The sequence below is a fragment of the Embiotoca jacksoni genome, unplaced genomic scaffold (genome assembly GCF_022577435.1).
Source record: "Embiotoca jacksoni isolate LCO1_2020_lvr unplaced genomic scaffold, fEmbJac1.0.p SCAF_7, whole genome shotgun sequence".
Lineage (NCBI taxonomy): Eukaryota > Metazoa > Chordata > Actinopteri > Embiotocidae > Embiotoca > Embiotoca jacksoni.
This window is the reverse complement of record NW_027185425.1, coordinates 15,180,360-15,199,179: the sequence shown is the minus strand read 5'-3', so window position 1 is coordinate 15,199,179 and position 18,820 is coordinate 15,180,360. Positions and strand designations below refer to the sequence as shown.

The 18,820-nt window shown below is 40.5% G+C and overlaps 2 protein-coding genes across 3 annotated transcripts in view; one reads left to right on the top strand and one right to left on the bottom strand.

Annotated features, from left to right (window-relative positions):
• Positions 1 to 5,405, top strand: part of adcy2b (adenylate cyclase 2b (brain)) — a 53,133-nt gene extending 47,728 nt beyond the window's left edge. For both annotated transcript variants that reach the window (XM_069176416.1, XM_069176414.1), the window contains 5 exons: positions 640 to 786; positions 941 to 1,048; positions 3,448 to 3,562; positions 4,276 to 4,400; positions 4,482 to 5,405. In XM_069176416.1, coding sequence (XP_069032517.1) covers positions 640 to 786; positions 941 to 1,048; positions 3,448 to 3,562; positions 4,276 to 4,400; positions 4,482 to 4,634 — 648 coding nt within the window. In that variant the 3' untranslated portion in view covers positions 4,635 to 5,405. The remainder of the gene's footprint in view (positions 1 to 639; positions 787 to 940; positions 1,049 to 3,447; positions 3,563 to 4,275; positions 4,401 to 4,481) is intronic.
• Positions 5,406 to 7,955: 2,550 nt separating this feature from the next.
• On the bottom strand, positions 7,956 to 17,226 carry cfap90 (cilia and flagella associated protein 90). The gene is made up of 3 exons (XM_069176965.1): positions 17,110 to 17,226; positions 14,757 to 14,873; positions 7,956 to 8,329 (listed from the first exon to the last, which is right to left on the bottom strand). Exons 1-3 carry the CDS (start codon positions 17,224 to 17,226, stop codon positions 8,150 to 8,152), a joined length of 414 nt encoding a protein of 137 aa, XP_069033066.1. The 3' UTR covers positions 7,956 to 8,149.
• Positions 17,227 to 18,820: the final 1,594 nt, after the last annotated feature.

Below are 18,820 nucleotides of genomic sequence, written 5' to 3'. Positions count from 1 at the left end.
TATTCACCTTTAACGATCTGCAATAAAGCAAATTAAGGTGTTCCTCAAAAATTCAAACTACTTCTTCAAATATAGGTGATTAAAACAACGTATCGAAAGAAGAAAGATTCTACTGAAGAAGCTTTTTAGATTACAGATGAAACATCTTCAAGAATTTCAAAGTCCATTTACCTTTGGATAAAACCATGACCTGATTGAACGAGAATTTTCACAACAAATGTGTTTTTAATTCTCATCTATTATTATGATATTCTCTTATTTCCATAATAACAACAAGTTTTACATGTGCTGATCTTTTTCTTTCTAATAAACACATTTCTCTCTTTATGGCCTGCTACTGTTGCATGCTGTCTTTGCACAGTTGCGGTAATAGATGCGGCCTACTTGTCTAACATGCTTACATTTCCTGTATTTCATCTCGGATGCTCTGTTCTTACTTGTGTCTTTCTTTTGATGAATGCTGTTACTATTTTGCTGCTGCAAAAGTGTCTCCGCACAGATGATTAAAGTATCTTCACTTAAAGAGTCGTTGCTCAGCGTGAGGTCGGCGTGAGCTCTCGGAGACCATATATCCTCAACTTTCCTTCTCCAGTGCTCGATCAATCCAACAGCTGTTATCTTCTTCTCGTTCGTTATCAGGACCTTTATCATCAGTCGTACGAGTCGGTGTGTGTGATGTTCGCCTCCATCCCCGACTTCAAAGAGTTTTACACCGAGTCTGATGTCAATAAGGAAGGACTGGAGTGCCTCCGTCTTCTCAACGAGATCATAGCCGACTTTGATGAGGTAAACTCGTCTCTTATTGATGATCCTGTCTGACAATCTGAAAAAACAAAAAAAGGTTTCCCACTGCTTTTTGAGACAGTCATACCTAGTGATTATGCTCCAAAGTAGTAGTAGAAGAAGCGTCATGTAGTGTTATGTTCTGTGTTCCTCATAGCTGCTGTCCAAGCCCAAGTTCAGCGGCGTGGAGAAGATAAAGACCATCGGTAGCACCTACATGGCTGCTACAGGACTCAATGTGACGCCAGGACCGGAGTGTGCACAGGCAAGCTTTTACACACACACACACACACACACACACACACACACACACACACACACACACACACACACACACACGTCATGCCCTGCGTTCCCAATCACATACTATTTATTTTTGCTTTTAGTACGTACTGCAGCTTCCCTTAAAAAGTATCTACTGTTGCATGTAGTACGTGCACAATTGGAACATACTACTTCATCATAAAAATGCACCTTGAACTTTGACCCTCTTGGTCGTACCCATCACAATCCGTAGCGCAATATTTCTAGTAAAGAGAAAAAGGATGCGATTTGGAACGAGTACGTTTCCTTTTAATGGCTCCTCCTCTTCTTCTTCTTCTTCTTCCTTTTATGGGCGGAACATTTACGCCACTAACTGCTTCCGTGACTCAGTCGCTGTTACATATCTTCTGCTGCGGAGAGGATTGTGGGTCAGAATTGCATTATGCAAAATAAAACCAGATGTAGTAGGACATCCTGGTACTTTTAGCATACTATGTTTAACATACTATGTGTTGGGACATACTACATCTTTTTTTTTTTTTTTTTATGGCATACTAAATAGTATGGTAGTTTGGATATTGAAATGCAGGGTCAGTGTCACAGTGAGGGGTGTACGAGGACAGTTGTAGCAGCCCAAGCTTCATATTCAACAAGCTCATCATTTTTCATTTGTGGCCACAAAACAGGATGAAGATGAAGCATCAGAGTATTTATGGCTGTCCAAATACATTTGGAAGCTGTGGGTGTGCAGCTCCACAGAGTCTGCTAAACATATCATTCAAGCATCAGTGATTCATGACTACATGTTTGAATACACCAGTGTTGTCGCTGTAGGTAAATGAGATCATCAATCAGAAATATGGCAGCACAGTGATTTGTAAAGGAGATCCGCTTGATTGGTGGAAACCTACTTAGTTGAGCGTTTACAAAGGCAACCCTCGCTCCTTAGTTACTGTTGTTGCATCTTAAATCAAGTAGCCTGTAAAATCTTTTTAGGAGTGGAGGGAAATATCGTTTCAATACACGGATGCCAAGTATCGATATTTTGTAATAGAAAGAAATACATTTGTTATGCAACATTTATGAAAGGTCTTTATGACCATGTTGGTCAGTCTTTGTGTTTGACAATCCCATTCCAGCGAGGGCTGCTAGGTGTTGGCTCCAAAAAGCCTCTCGCTCCATAGACTCGCATTCGATTTTTATCGTGAAATACAAGGTCAATAGATTTGTTCCAAAAGCCATCGTGGTGTGATTCACTGAAGTCACTCCTTTTGATCAGCTTTTTTGTTGTCCATATGAAAACAATCAGATCAGTAATCCGAAAATAAGCCCTGATTTTAGGAGCATTTCTGTTTGATTGACAGGCCTGTGGTGCAGTCAGGTTGTAACATCTCGCGCCAGCATGGTGGAGATATTGGTCCTGAATGGGGCTTTTTCTAACTTAACCAAATCACGAAGTCAGTTGATGTTATGATCTTTGGCTTTGAAAGTATCTCTGCGTCACTCCTGCTGGCAGTAAGCTAGCGAGCCGTAATGCTAAGAGTTTGCTAAAAGTTCTTTGGAACTTTTGTTCTTGGTTAAAACAAAATGGACAATCCTTCAAACTTTTAAACCTCTTTCACCCTGGAGGTTCCTGTATCAGGTCGTGTCTGTCATGAAAACACAAACTGCTGCCATATTCAAAGTTTGCCAAACTGAAGCGCACTCAGTGAAGAGACCACCTGGTACTACTTACGTGAGAATGAATGGGAGCATTTGTCGTCCTTCATTTCTGTTGCATCAGATTCGGTAGAGTTGCAGCTGAGAATTTTTCGGAACAGTTCAATAACATCAGCGTCACTGAGTCGTTGCCACAAAGCCCCTATTCACTCTCCTACAGTTCAGTTCAAGTGGAAGGAAAAGTGTCCGTTTATTTCAGATCTCACTCTGTCCTTGTGACGGGAACACACAGACATATTGTACTTCAAAACTCGCTCAAGTGTCTCTTATCCACAGAGCCAGGGTTGTTCATTTCAGCCTTACGTGCTTTGACACAGTTTTGAAGCTGCTACTGACTGAATTTGGACGATTTATTTTTCGGGTGGAAATTGAAAGAAAATCTGTGAATAAACAGTGTTAAGGGGGCGGGGTTTAGCTGCGCTCAATAAAAAAAAAAAGAGTGCATCCAGAACCAGATATCATCTCTGAAGTGTTTATTGCCCAGAGTAAAGCCAAGTTTTACTTTTAAATACACTAAAATTAAATCCTACTGCACGAAACTTAGAATGTCAGTCGTGGTGATGAAGGTCTTGTAAACATTATAACTGTTGATTGATATCGATGTATTGATATGCAAACATGATTTTAAATTGCACCTTTGACTGAAATCTCTCCCCCCTCCCCCCTCTGCGTTTCCCTCAGGAACATGACAGGCAGTACATGCACATCGGCACAATGATGGAGTTTGCCTTTGCTCTGGTTGGAAAGCTAGATGTCATCAACAAGCACTCTTTTAACGACTTCAGACTCCGAATTGGTGAGAACGTTTGATCTCAACATCGTCATGGCACAAATTTCATCCACTGATTAGATTAAGCTGCAATTACTTACATGTGATTAACGTCAGCCATGCGGTTCTTGTTGCATCTGAACGGTAAGTAGCACCGTGATGTGCACAGAGCAGGGGGAGCTCAAAAATGTTTAAGGACATGAGGAGAGAGCACGCATCAAATTTTGTGTCAAACTCAAGAATTCAGCGAGAGACCATTGAAATGCTTCAGCCTACCGCAATGAAGCAACAAGCCTGCAGAGGTGTTTTGAGTGACATTAGCGCCTCCAAAGAGGCAGAACGTCACTGTCCAAAACCGAAAAAAAAAAAGTGCATTAGGTCAGAGGTGCAACCAGGTGTTTTTTTTCCCTTTAACATCTGTGGGTTGTGCACAATGAAACTTTGTTTCTCCATGACAACGTGTCCGCTCAGCGCATTGAAAACGGCTCGGTTTCTCACCTGCAAAAGCACAATCGTAACTCCCGACTGCTCCTACTTACTAGATTTGGCTCCGTGACTTCTTTGTGTTACCCAAAAATTTCACACAAACTCTTGAGACTCACGTGTAACTCGGGTGCTGACTCACGAAGGTTAAAGCCTCCCCCTGCTACGTTGCTACTTACCGTTCACGCACAACGGGAACAGTCTCTAAACCTTTCGACTGACACTCCTAAACTTGGTCTATTGGTTTCTTTTGCCAGGAATAAACCACGGGCCAGTGATTGCAGGGGTAATTGGGGCCCAGAAGCCTCAGTATGACATCTGGGGAAACAGTGTGAATGTGGCCAGTAGGATGGAAACCACTGGTGTGCTTGGCAAAATACAGGTGGGAGGTGTTACGATATACAGGTGCACGTCTTTACCGTACGTTGGTCAATTCTAGACATGCTTCTTCCTTCCTGTACAGGTAACAGAAGAGACGAGTGGTATCTTATCGACACTAGGGTACATGTGTTCGTGTCGCGGCATCATTAACGTGAAGGGCAAAGGAGAGCTGAAGACCTACTTTGTTCACACCGAGATGACTCGATCTCTGTCACAAGGCACCGTGATGCCTTGAGGCTGCGGCGCTAACCGAACCAATAGACTTGGGAACACAGTTGCGCACACAAAGTGGCCGTAGAAGTGATTTGTCATGCTCTGTAAGTAAAACCCATTACCAGAAGCCAGCAGTACAATGGATAGACAATTGTCGAGAAATACTTTTGTCCTTAGCAACACAACGTAGATCAGGGCCCAGGTTCACCGGCACAGTCCTTCGACGCTGCACCCCGGATGGTTCTCACATCTCAAGCGTGACGGAGGATTTCGCTCCAAGGAGTCTCTTCACTGTCTGAAGGAGTGCCTGACTCAAGAGAGGTTTGCTGAATTAGTGCAGCTCTCAAGGACCGCAGTCACCCATCTGTACAATAGTAGTGGTGGGGAGTTAATTACCCATGCCAGTGTTGCAGTGCTTCAGAGCCTTATACTTGAGCAAACAGAGCTGCCTGCCGAGCTGTGTTTTTCCTTTTTCTTTTTTTTAAATCTCTGCTTGGTTGGTAATACGAGCCGGTTTGTTCCATTTTACTGCAAATGAATGTTCCAATAGTTCATTGTCATAAAGAAGTGTTGATGGCAACACGTTGCCAGCGTGATGGGTGCCAGAACCTGTGATTTGTATTTATAGCTTTAGAGCCGTGTTTGTGTCCCACTCGACCAGGTGGACTCAGGCACAGGATTCACAGACGAAAAGTAGAGCTTTCTTTTTTATAATGCATCTGGAACCAAACCAACAGCATGTGTGTAAATGTTCACTGCCACCCTTTTGTTATTCATTAAACATTTGTATATAACTGGATGTCCTCTGTGTGCGAGTCTTTGTTTTAGCGCTTTAAACACGAGCACCATGACAGACTTATCACACCATAAAAATTCACAGGGTGTAGTTACAACAGAGACAAAAGCTTGTAAGATCATTAGCTTGATTGATTAGAGAGAATATTTATCAAGACTGTGAATGACGACAAACGTGCAGCCTCGACCTCAACAGTGACGAAGTCTTTTGAAAAGTTGATTAAAGAAGGACTCCTGGACAGGACGGAGACACTTCTCGTGTCATTGCAGCTTGCACATCGATCCAACAGAAGGGTCGAGGATGAAGCTATAACTCTGCTCGTCTTGGTTTATAAGCACTTAAGCCTGTTCTCCAGTGGCAGGATCAGCTCGGCTCCGCTCCACGTTTCCACTGTCCGTGGATAATACTTTGTCAGGAACTTTTTTAGCATCGACTTTTTTAGTACGACCGGGGTTCGCCGAGGGTTGGAAGAAGCAGATTTGACGACACCGTTATCATAAGCTCGCTAAGGTGGAGGAAACGTGCCATTGTTCTGTCACAGGTTCATTTTTAAGATGGTGTCATGAAACCTTTTTGGAACTAAACGTGACAAAGACCAAAGATACTGCACGGTATCGGTATGTGTACTGATTTTAGATGGTCAGGATATAAAAATTGTTGAGTCGTACAAGTACTTGGACTCTAAAACTAAAAATAAGCTGAGCTTTGATTGTAACACCAACATGTTGTGTATGAAAAAAAAGAAGAAGCCGGAAGCTAAGTTCAATACGTCCCTGATAACTCTGTTCTACTGATCTTTAATTGGGTCAATTCTTACTTTTTATTTCATCTGTTGTTACGCTTCAATCAATCCTAAACGGAAGAATTTGTTACACAACGGAGCTGATCAATGTCAGCAGTGCCGCATTTACTGAAGAGAAAATCTGTACAATGAAGAGTTTTTAAAGAAGGTAGAATCCCTTCTGTCGGACAGCAGCCTGCTCCTAAACGTTCCCACCTTACCTTTGGTTTCCTGCTTCAAATACCAGCCAGCCATAAGCAACAGATGCAAACACTCCTTCACAGCCATTTCACTGCTAAACCAATAGAAAAAGAAGCAACATCAGCATGACCTCTCAACACCGGACAAACATCGCTTCTAATTTTAGCAGCACGTAAACAAAGAGCACTGATGTACTCTGTGTTTTTTAACCTTTTTATTTTACTGTATTATTACATCGAACTGACTTGTGTGTCATAGATCTTGTTATTTCTGCAGCACAGAAATCCTTTACTTTAGCAGATATATTCTTACAGTATCCATATTACCAGTGCATACGGCATCTTTAATGATCTTTTATGACTTTTTTTTTTTTTTTTTTTTTTTAAAGCAACAGTATATTTCCCAACGATTTTATATATTGAGATGTAGAGTAAAATGAGAGTATCAATACCGCTCTCAGGAGTACTATTGACCTCCTCATCTATCTATGCCAGAAATCAAATATTCACCTCTCCGTAAATGTCAAACAGATATTCAATATTGCTTCACACAAACCACCTTCCGGTGTAAATACTTTTACTGTCTGCATCGATGCTAATCAGAACTTCACGTCTGCTGTGTTTACAGAGGAAGCACACAACATCATTTGTGTAATTTGAGCAGACGTGTTTTCTATAGTGAACACACGCTGAAAAGATGTAAGACGCTGCATTTACTTTAGGACTCGGCAACAGCCTCCGAAGAAGAATCTGCCTGTTTGAGATGTGAAGCCAGGAGGTTTTCTTCCTTGTCAGTCTCCAAACACCTCCTCGTGCGTTAGCTCCTAATCCCTCTTAAACAAACACTGCCGCTCCAACACCAAACAGATTGAAATACTCTACCGCCTCTCAAACTAAAAGGTCTATTTCTGCCGAAACACAAACGAGAGATGTCCTTTTATGTGGGAGGCCGGTCTCCGCCACGTGGGATCGGAATTTAAAGACAGAAAGAATCCAAGAAAACCGGTCGAATCAAAGGGGTTAGTGAAGTGTGACAGATGTATTTGCATGAGGAGAAGCTGACAAAAGATCAACAGGAAGAGAAAACAGAGATCTAATAGAGGGAACTCTGAGGTAGTTCATTCTGGATGAATATAAACGTCTCAGTCTTGCTTTTAGTGGAAACTTTTCCCAAATTGAAACAGGTTTTGTCTGACTCTTTTTAGTGAGTTCAAAGTTAGTTTCAGAAGTGCCTGAAACTCGACAGCTGTAATGTTCAAAGTTTCAAATGTATACTTTCAAATAGTTCAACATTATTTCTGCCAGACCGGACATTCGGCTTCTTATTAAAAGCTACTGAAGGCCGAATCAGAAATCCAGGACTCTGATCTCTGCTATCATGTGGAATATTCAGCTGCAATAACTGACGGACATTTTGTGATTCAGAGTCTGTCTTTATCCACCTGAACCTTTGAATCACATCCACACCGATGGAGAGATTTTACAGGAGAAAATGTAGAGTTCCTGGAAAATGTCACAGTATTTCTTGTATTATTCTTCAAGGTCTTTTGACAGTTTCCATTTCACTTTAAAGAACTGCCTTGACTTGCTAATGATTAGTGTTACAGTCCCATATCAAATTCAAATGTCATCTGATTAAATCACAGTTGAAATTATAATATTTTTTTTTGATTATGCACCCATTTAAAACTGAGCTCCACACTGCAACGCTGGTTTATTATTCGGAGAACAAACTCTCAGGCTGTGATGTGTCGGCCTTTTCAGATTGGGGCCACCGATCCGTATCCCTCTGCCACGTTCCAGATGATTCCGTTTTTCATGAAGAATTCAGCTTTAATGCAGGCGACACGTGAATGCTGCCGGTCGGTGCGGTAGACGTTGGGAACAGAGCGTTGGCCGTACACCGAGGAGGAGAGCACCGGCACAGTCCTGGACTTCTCCTGCAGGAGTGAACAGGACAGAGTGGGGTTTCCCCCTCCCCCAATATTTTATTGAAAAAAAATGCACAACAACAACAACAACAAAAGTGTACATCATTTTCATTAAACCCAAAACCATTTCCCCCAGGCTAATCCCGTCCCACAGACCTGCTCTGCAATCCAAGTGGAGCTTTGCTCCCTGTATTACTCCCCCCGTCCACCAGGGGTCTCCAGTCTCCTGTCGTCCCCGCCCACCTCACCTGCTCCCACTTTTTCAACCTGCTGCACCGGCAGCCACTCTGCCAATCAGCCAACTGAGTGGCTGCATTCAAATAGTCAGTTTTGCTTAGGAAGGTTCTTAAGTGAGTAGCAGCCATATTAAGAGCTGTTTGAATTGTTCAAATGTTTGGGAAAAGAGCTTCAATGCTTCCTTTTTTTTTAATCTCCTTTAACATAGGATACACCAGACCGTCCTTGATGAAAGGATAGGAGATAACGCCGTCCCGCAACTCCTTGCAGCTGCAACATTTAATGCGACAACTTGATGGTTTAGGAATGATGGTATGTGCAGTCGTAGATTTGACGCTTAAAATGTGATGCTCTGAAAATTTGAATTCTTGTTGATAAATTTGAGGACAGGGGGGTGAGAGTGATCAACCACATCCTGGAAGAAACAACTTCATGTAACAGAGGATCACTTTCTGATCACAGGACGAACATGATGCTGAGTATCAATGACAGCTGTCACGATATTTCAATTTTACTGTTTGCAAAAGTCTGATCTGTTTACTAAAGTCCGACATATTTTCCTGTCTAGTGTTTTATTACGGAGAGATTCCGGTTTTCAGTCTCACAGCGGGATATTTGCAGTATTAATGTACGTATAGATGCTCTCCCATAACTAACGTGACCCCTCTGATCAATACGTAGACTAACCACCCAAATGTGGAAATAAGTAGCCCAGTAACAATAAAAACATGTTATTGTTGCCTACTTTGAGTTGCTGTACAAATTTCACATGAACAGAAGTGTCATTTGTTTACGGAATCAGAAATGAACTTGACTAATAAAATGATTATCAGCTGCACTCACCGCAGAGCTGAGCTGATTAAGTTTATAAATTTATTTGGAGCCTGTTATTGTGCTTCGGGACTTTATGAGTGAAGATGTTTACACAGCCTGCATGAAACAACACGGTGGTACACACGGGACAACGTGTCTAAGATGTGTTTTTTGTAGTTCATCTTCTGGAAGTTGTAGTTTCACCACACAGATCACGTCATTAACATCCGCCTTATTCCAAAATGGATTCAATTCATTTTTGTCCTCAAACTTCTACACACAATACCCCATCATGATAATGTGAAAAAATGTTTTTTTGAAATTTTTGCAAATCTATTAAAAATGAAAAAAATCACGTACATAAGTATTCACAGCCTTTGCCATGACACTCAAAATTGAGCTGAGGTGCGTCCTGTTTCCACTGATTATCCTTGAGATGTTTCTACAACTTGATTGGAGTCCACCTGTGGTAAATTCAGTTGATTGGACGTGATTTGGAAAGACACACACCGTCTATATAAGGTCCCACAGTTGACAGTGCATGTCAGAGCACAAACCAAAGGACTCTCAGACCACGAAAAACTAAATTCTCTGGTCTAATGAAACAAAGATTGAACTCTTTGGCCTGAATGCCAAGCGTCATGTCTGGAGGAAACCAGGCACCGCTCATCACCTGGCCAATACCATCTCTATGGTGAAGCATGGTGGTGGCAGCATCATGCTGTGGGGATGTTTCTCAGCGGCAGGAACTGGGAGACTAGTCAGGATGGAGGGAAAGATGAATGCAGCAATGTACAGAGACATCATTGATGAAAACCTGCTCCAGAGCGCTCTGGACCTCAGACTGGGGAGAAGGTTCATCTTCCAACAGGACAACGACCCAAAGCACACAGCCAAGATAACAAAGGAGTGTCTTCGGGACAACTCTGTGAATGTCTTGACTTGAACCCGATTGAACCTCTCTGGAGAGATCTGAAAATGGATGTGCACCGACGCTCCCCATCCAACCTGATGGAGCTTGAGAGGTCCTGCAAAGAAGAACGGGAGAAACTGCCCAAAAATAGGTGTGCCAAGCTTATAGCACAGGGGTGGGCAAACTACGGCCCGCGGGCCACATCCGGCCCGTTGGTCTTTTTAATCCGGCCCGCTGAAGAGTGGTACAGAATTGCCCAAATCAAATCATATCATAATTATGACTGCATTCATTTGACCTTGTCCTGTAATACCTGGCAGTCCACCAGGTAGCGCACTAGGCGCAGTGACACGTTGACTTGATTTTGCGGAGGCCGGGCTGCTCTCCGTTGTTACTCTGCTGCTGCTCTGAACACATCTGCAACAATGAACGGGCCAAAGAAAAGAAAAGTCGACAGCGAGCGCCGAGTGTTTCATAAGGAACGGACGACTAAATACTTGTTCACTGAAGTCCGGTCGAAGGCCGCGTGTCTTATTTGCCAAGAAACCGTTGCGGTTTTAAAGGAATACAACATCAGCCGTCACTTTTCCACCAAGCATGCTAATTGCGCGAACAAGCAGTCAACGCGGGAACGGACGGCGACCGCTCGGAGGTCGGCAGCTAGTTTGCAGGCTCAGCAAAACACCTTTATCTGAACAAGCTGTCATCCAAGAATCAAGCACGAAGGCAAGCTATTTACTGGCATTCAAATTAGCAAAGACCAGCGAGCCTTTCTCCGAAGGGGAGTTTCTCAAAGAGTGCGTGGTAGAGACAGCAGGTATCTTGTGTCCTGAGAGCAAGAACAAATTAGAAAACATGAGCTCATCACGCAGGACGGTGACTGGCCGTGTTGAGATGATTGACGAAGACTTGGCTAGCAAGCTAAACAAAGAAGCGGAGTCATTTACATTATATTTCTTGGCACTGGACGAAAGTATAAAGGACACCGCTCAGCTTTTAGTTTTTATCAGAGGGATTAATGACAATTTTGAGATAACAGAGGAGTTTTTGGCCGTGGAACCCCTGAAGGGGAAAACGCGGGGAGAGGACTCGTATGACGGCGTGTCGGGAGCTGGTCTCATGTCCCTTCAGCTGGTCTCATGTCCCTTCAGCTGGTCTCGTGTCCCTTCAGCTGGTGTCGTGTCCCTTCAGCTGGTGTCGTGTCCCTTCAGCTGGTCTCATGTCCCTTCAGCTGGTCTCGTGTCCCTTCAGCTGGTGTCGTGTCCCTTCAGCTGGTCTCGTGTCCCTTCAGCTGGTCTCATGTCCCTTCAGCTGGTCTCATGTCCCTTCAGCTGGTGTCGTGTCCCTTCACACGAGACCCTGAAACGGCGCCACAGGAGCTGCAGTTGGAACCGATTGATCTCCAACGTGACACCGTCTTCAAGGAGAAGTTCAACTCTCTTAAACTGGATGAGTTTTATGCTTCATTAAAGCAGCCAAATGTCCAAACATCCAGAAGATGTCCCAGAGGATGCTGGTGTTGTTTGTCTCTACGTACGTGTGTGAACAGACTTTTAGTGTGATGAACACCAACAAAGCACCCCAGCACAGATCCCAGTTGAGTGATGAACACCTCAGATCTGTTCTGAGAACACACAACAAAACTAACAGCAGACTTCGATGCACTGGCAAAGAAGGGCGATCAACAACACTGTTCCCACTAAAAGTGAATGTAAGTATTAACACTGTGATGCCTTTTTTTTATGTTTATGTTTGATATGTATGCATCTGGTGCTGGCCCGGCCCATCTGTCAAATTTTAAAAGTCAATGTGGCCCCTGAGCCAAAAAGTTTGTCCACCCCTGTTGTAGCATCGTACTCAAAAAGACTTGAGGCTGTAATTTCTGCCAAAGGTCCTTCAACAAAGTATTGAGCAAAGGCTGTGAATACTTATGTACGTGTTATATTTTCGTTCTTTCTTTTTAATAGATTTGCAAAAATTTTAAACAACCTTTTTTCACTTTGTCATTATGGGGTGTTGTGTGTAGAATTTTGAGGGAAAAAAATGAATTTAATCCATTTTGGAATAAGGCTGTAACATAACAAAATGTGTAAAAAGTGAAGCGCTGTGAATACTTTCCGGATGCACCGTATATGAGGGAAAACTGGAGTACATGTGTTGTTCAGTATTATCCAGAGCAGGCGGAAACACATTCTTTCACACTGGAAGCCTCCGACTGCTCTTTGGTGGGTGTTTATGTTTATGAGCTTTAGTGGAAAACACTGACATTAACCTGCGAAAAGTCCAATAAATTGTTTTTGAAATTAATATTTAAAGGCAAATTGTGCAGCAACTGTCATAAACCCTGACAGCCAACCACTCAACTGGCTGTAATTACAAGCTCAGCAGTGTGTGTGTGTGGCTGCTTTGTTCACCAGCCTCTCTGCTTTCGGTGACCCAGAAACTCGGTGAGCTACTTTTCTTGACATAAATAATTACTCCACGGAGCCAGACGGGCTTCAAAAGGAGCCATAAGCAAATGTCATAAAACTAGGAGATATGTGTCAGCCGCCACATGCTACAAAAAAAAAAAAATGGTGGCAGACTTATAAATATGGAACACTTGGAGATTTAAGCTCTTAATTCATAATACACTGACACCGACATTTCCAGGATCATTTAAGGCTTGAAAAGTTGTGTGTTTGTAAGAATCAGAAGGTTAAAGGTCCTCCATTAGCTCGGAGGAAACACAATGCTTGTATTGTGCTGGTCTGTGATTTGTGTGCAAAGTGTGTAGGTGTTCAAGGCTGTAAGGCAGCGTCCACTGACGTCATTACCGAAGGAAAAAAAAAACTTAAACTAACTCCTCAGCTGCATTACAGTTTATACCGTACTGCATAGCAGCTGTGGTTGTACTCGTGTACACTGCATGAATGTTTAGGCTCAGGAACGTGAGACTGATCACTAATATAATCGAGTTTCTTAACCCGTCACAGGAAAACGTAGATTAAAGCAACAAATTAACATGATATCAAAAACATCGCTGATCGTGTAGTAGATTGAATGCTGGGTCAGTTTAAAAGGTCAGAATGATTTAAATCCAAAGTATGTGTTTCATGTCTGTGTCCATGACCATCAATGTGTTTACGTCTGTGGCAATACGTGTTTTTGTATTTCAGGAGTCGTTCATGCTTTAGCTGAGGGAAATGTTGTGCTTGTAGCAGTTCTGAGGCTTCATGCTCATTAAAAATGTTTGTCATTTTACTGACACGCTTTATCTCCAACCATAAACTGTAAATTTTTAAAAAATGGGCGTAGCCTCTGTGATGTCACCCACAGGTTTCCCGCTGAGCTGTTTTGAATCTTAGTGTGGGTGGCTTCAACCGTTGTCATCCTGACAGTGCCTGACACCGCTGACTCCTGCCTAATTAAAAAAAAAAAAAAAGGGAAATGAGGTGGTGCATGGGTGGAGCAGAGGTGGGCTGAATGCTGACATCAGCGCTGAGAAGAGTCTGTCTGTATGGCTCTGGCTGACCTGGACGCAGCTAACCAACTGTGACTGTGGCTACCGGTCACTCAAAGCAGCAAGGCCCTTTTAACTGTGTGTAACTTTAAGTCTCAACACAATTTAAATGGGTGCTTTATATGAAAATTCATCCCCATGTCGTACAGTTGTCATGAACAGTGAAATTAGCTGTGGAGACCAAAACCGTTCTTTGTACCGACCAGTTAACTTTTATTTCAAAATTGGACATTTAAACATTAACGGTCTGTTGGGACTGACTAACTTTTGGAGCAAGCCTCAAGTGGCCGTTTGAGGAACTGCAGTTTTTGGAACTTTCTCGTTTGCTTAATTTTTCTCAGGTCCCGGAGGTTGCTGTTTCTTCTCTTTAGCACCCCCCCAACCCCACCCCACCCACCCCACCACCCCCCAATACTGTCAATCTGCTGACAATGACCAACACCGCTGTCAGCACCTGCTTGTTTTGCGATGCAGAATCAGAGCACCACAAGAGGAGAGACACAACTCGACCACAGACCACATATCCGTTCGTGGTATAATACACACACCACATTATATATATTGAAATGTGTGGGCAGCTGTGCAGGCGTTCTCCGTTGCGATGATATTCATAGCTGCCCTCCAGATAACAGTGAGTGAGTAATGAAGCCTCCTGACGGCAGGAGGCCACTGAAGCCTCGACTGCCCCAGTAAAGACGACCCGTCGTGGGTGTAACGGCGTGACCAGCAAAACAGTTATTCAATATAAAAAAAGACCATTTTCAACACTATTTATTTATGATAGAAATGTTTTTATCCCCCCCCCCCCCCGACTGCTTCTTGGCCCCTTCATCTAAAAAGCCTGCAACCACCCCTGCTGCCAGGCTTTTTAGATGCTCACAGACAAATAAAAGACTAATTTGATATTAATGTTTGAATAACTCACCACTGAGCTCGTCGACGAGTAAAATAGTGACTAAAATGTTGGTTACCTCATTGTGGACGTGAAGTCCTCGTCCTTTCCAGTGATTTCTGTCGTCCCGATGCAGTCTCACATCGTAACCCTCAGCTTGGTGAAACACTTGGTCGTACATGGTGACTTCTGGGGCCTGAAAGAGAAGAGAGTTTATCATCCTCATCTATAATAATACATTATAATAATAATAATAATAATAATAATAATAATAAACAGATAAGAGTTTATCATCCTCATCTATAATAATACATTATAATAATAATAATAATAATAAACAGATAAGAGTTTATCATCCTCATCTATAATAATACATAATAATAATAATAAACAGATAAGAGTTTATCATCCTCATCTATAATAATACATTATAATAATAATAATAATAATAAACAGATAAGAGTTTATCATCCTCATCTATAATAATACATTATAATAATAATAATAAACAGATAAGAATTTATCATCCTCATCTATAATACATAATAATAATAATAAACAGATAAGAGTTTATCATCCTCATCTATAATAATACATTATAATAATAATAATAATAAACAGATAAGAGTTTATCATCCTCATCTATAATAATACATTATAATAATAATAATAATAATAATAATAAACAGATAAGAGTTTATCATCCTCATCTATAATAATACATTATAATAATAATAATAAACAGATAAGAGTTTATCATCCTCATCTATAATACATAATAATAATAATAAACAGATAAGAGTTTATCATCCTCATCTATAATAATACATAATAATAATAATAATAATAATAAACAGATAAGAGTTTATCATCCTCATCTATAATAATACATTATAATAATAATAATAAACAGATAAGAGTTTATCATCCTCATCTATAATAATACATTATAATAATAATAATAATAAACAGATAAGAGTTTATCATCCTTGTCTATAATAATACATTATAATAATAATAATAAACAGATACGAGTTTATCATCCTCATCTATAATAATACATTATAATAATAATAATAATAATAAACAGATAAGAGTTTATCATCCTTGTCTATAATAATACATTATAATAATAATAATAATAATAATAATAATAAACAGATAAGAGTTTATCATCCTCATCTATAATAATACATTATAATAATAATAATAATAAACAGATAAGAGTTTATCATCCTCATCAATAATAATACATTATAATAATAATAATAATAAACAGATACGAGTTTATCATCCTCATCTATAATAATACATTATAATAATAATAATAATAAACAGATAAGAGTTTATCATCCTCATCTATAATAATACATTATAATAATAATAATAAACAGATAAGAGTTTATCATCCTCATCCATAATAATACATTATAATAATAATAATAATAATAATAATAAACAGATAAGAGTTTATCATTATCTATAATAATACATTATAATAATAATAATAATAATAATAAACAGATACGAGTTTATCATCCTCATCTATAATAATACATAATAATAATAATAATAATAATAAACAGATAAGAGTTTATCATCCTCATCTATAATAATACATTATAATAATAATAATAATAATAAACAGATAAGAGTTTATCATCCTCATCCATAATAATACATTATAATAATAATAATAATAATAAACAGATAAGAGTTTATCATTATCTATAATAATACATTACTATAATAACAATAATAATAAACAGATAAGAGTTTATCATCCTCGTCTATAATAATACATTATAATAATAATAATAATAATAATAAACAGATAAGAGTTTATCATCCTCATCTATAATAATACATTATAATAATAATAATAATAATAAACAGATAAGAGTTTATCATCCTCATCCATAATAATACATTATAATAATAATAATAATAATAAACAGATAAGAGTTTATCATTATCTATAATAATACATTACTATAATAACAATAATAATAAACAGATAAGAGTTTATCATCCTCATCCATAATAATACATTATAATAATAATAATAATAATAAACAGATAAGAGTTTATCATCCTCGTCTATAATAATACATTATAATAATAATAATAATAATAATAAACAGATAAGAGTTTATCATCCTCATCTATAATAATAATAATAAGTTTATCGTCCAAAGCCTCACAGGATGCTTTTTATTTATCTGAATGACACGCTGGGAAAAGTTCAGGAGGCAACTTCCTCTCCAAAGTGAATGGTAGCTGTATGTGGAGGCTCTGTGGCCAGCAGGTGTCTCACCTGAACATGTTTCTGTTGTAATCTCGTGAAGGAAGTGAAATATCTTCCGTTTGCGAGTTTCAACAATACCAGTGTGTTAGCTTAAATTAGCATAGTTCTGCTTCCTCCGCCTTACCTCCGAGTCTTTGTTGAAGTACGACATTTGTTTTGTCTCGTTTCGACGTGGCGGGATGTAACTGAAAACAGACATGCTGTACAGCGGTTTGGTTTGGGCCTCCGGTGAACTGTCCATCGCGACTTTAGCACTGAGCGGGACCTGAGAGAAGTGGACGGACTGAGAGGCCGGCGTCTGCGGTTGCTCGGATACGGACGTGCTGCCTTCACGAGCTGGTGGTTTGCCCGTTTTTCTGAGTTCCTTTGCGCTCGTCAGTACAAAAATCTCTTGGTACAAATAAATAAAGCACATGCACTGTACGTATTGTAGTGGGGGGGAACCTAATGCTGAGCCTAACACGTGTATTTATCATTGTGACACATTGAGATGTATGTTGTCACCCAACTATCAGCCAAAAGGGAATATTTCTATCGGCTGCCTTTTGCCTCTGGGTAGGTTTTGAAAGCCAAATGTATGATCCGGTGGAAAATTATTACTAATGCTCCCTTTTTGTAATTGTGCATTGCTATTTTTACTGCAGCAATATAACAAAGAGGGAAGCCACAGAGGCCAATATCATTAAGGTAGCAGTCGCAACAGCATCGATGTTAACATTAATCATTGATAAATTGACAATTGTTCCACTTGGCAACTCGCAGGAGACCATTGAGATTGTTCCTGTGTCATCATTTGTAACAATACATTGAAGAGTCAAAAGTGCACTATCAAAATCAAGCGGCACATCTTTGCACAGGTGTCTTCCTTTATGCTGACGACACTCGTCCTCTGAAGGCCCTCCGGGTCACTCTCTGCATCTGCTGTGTAACTGGCAGCAGAGTCACTTTATAATACTGGACAGACTTGCGCCTCAAGCAAAGGAGTGAGCCATACTCTTCAGCTATGGGTGACACAATAAAGCCCCATCACTGTATAAATAACCTCCCAGTCCCCTCAGCACTGTCTGAAGAAGCCTACAGCTGGTGCACCTCCTGGCAAACTGAGTCCAGTGGCCAAACAGGGAGGGTTGGAACAAGACGACTGTAAGACCACTTCCAGTGTTAGGAGCTCCATGCTGCTGTAAAGAAACACTGGGAGTAAAACTGTGTGCGTCTTGATAGAAAGGAGTGATGTGATAAATAAAATGCAAACAAATGGCACGTAAAGTGAAGCACAAGGACGTCCTTACACACACACACACACTTGAATCTGGGATGGTGTGTGTGTGTGTGTGTGTGTGTGTGTGCGCGTGCATGTTACACAATGATAGTGACTGACTCTATTTTTCTCTGTGTGTTTGTTTGTGTGTGTGTGCATGCGCTGTTATTCTGCTATTTCCTTCCCTTCCACGTAATTATGGCAGAGCAGCAGGGGGTGGAAAATAAGACGACACTGCTGACATTTCAGAGGGATATGTTTCTATTTGGCAGGCGTTGCTGTGGGAATGAAAGGCAGTGGTCAGACATTCAATGTTTCCGAGTTGTTAAACCACGCCACCACTGTTCCTCAGCCTCGTTCGCATCGGTGTATCATCTTCCCACTGCTTCACATCCTATTTTAATCATATGGAATGAAATGGTTTTGCCGCCTTCTCTGAATGTGTCTTATATCATTCGAAGCAGCACTGGTTATTTGAAGTCCTCATCAGTGTGAAAGCAGCCAGACAGCTTCAGCTTCAGATGAACTTTTCTTCGACAAAAACAGTAAAAATGTATTTTAAAAAAAAAAAAAAAAA

Excerpts from the sequence above, each read along its gene's own strand:
- cfap90 (XM_069176965.1), bottom strand. The coding sequence starts at position 17,226 with ATGGACAGTTCACCGGAGGCCCAAACCAAACCGCTGTACAGCATGTCT. Across the intron at positions 14,874-17,109 it reads ACTTCAACAAAGACTCGGAG|GCCCCAGAAGTCACCATGTA; the intron begins GTAAGGCGGAGG and ends CTTCTCTTTCAG. Across the intron at positions 8,330-14,756 it reads GACTTCACGTCCACAATGAG|GAGAAGTCCAGGACTGTGCC; the intron begins GTAACCAACATT and ends TCACTCCTGCAG.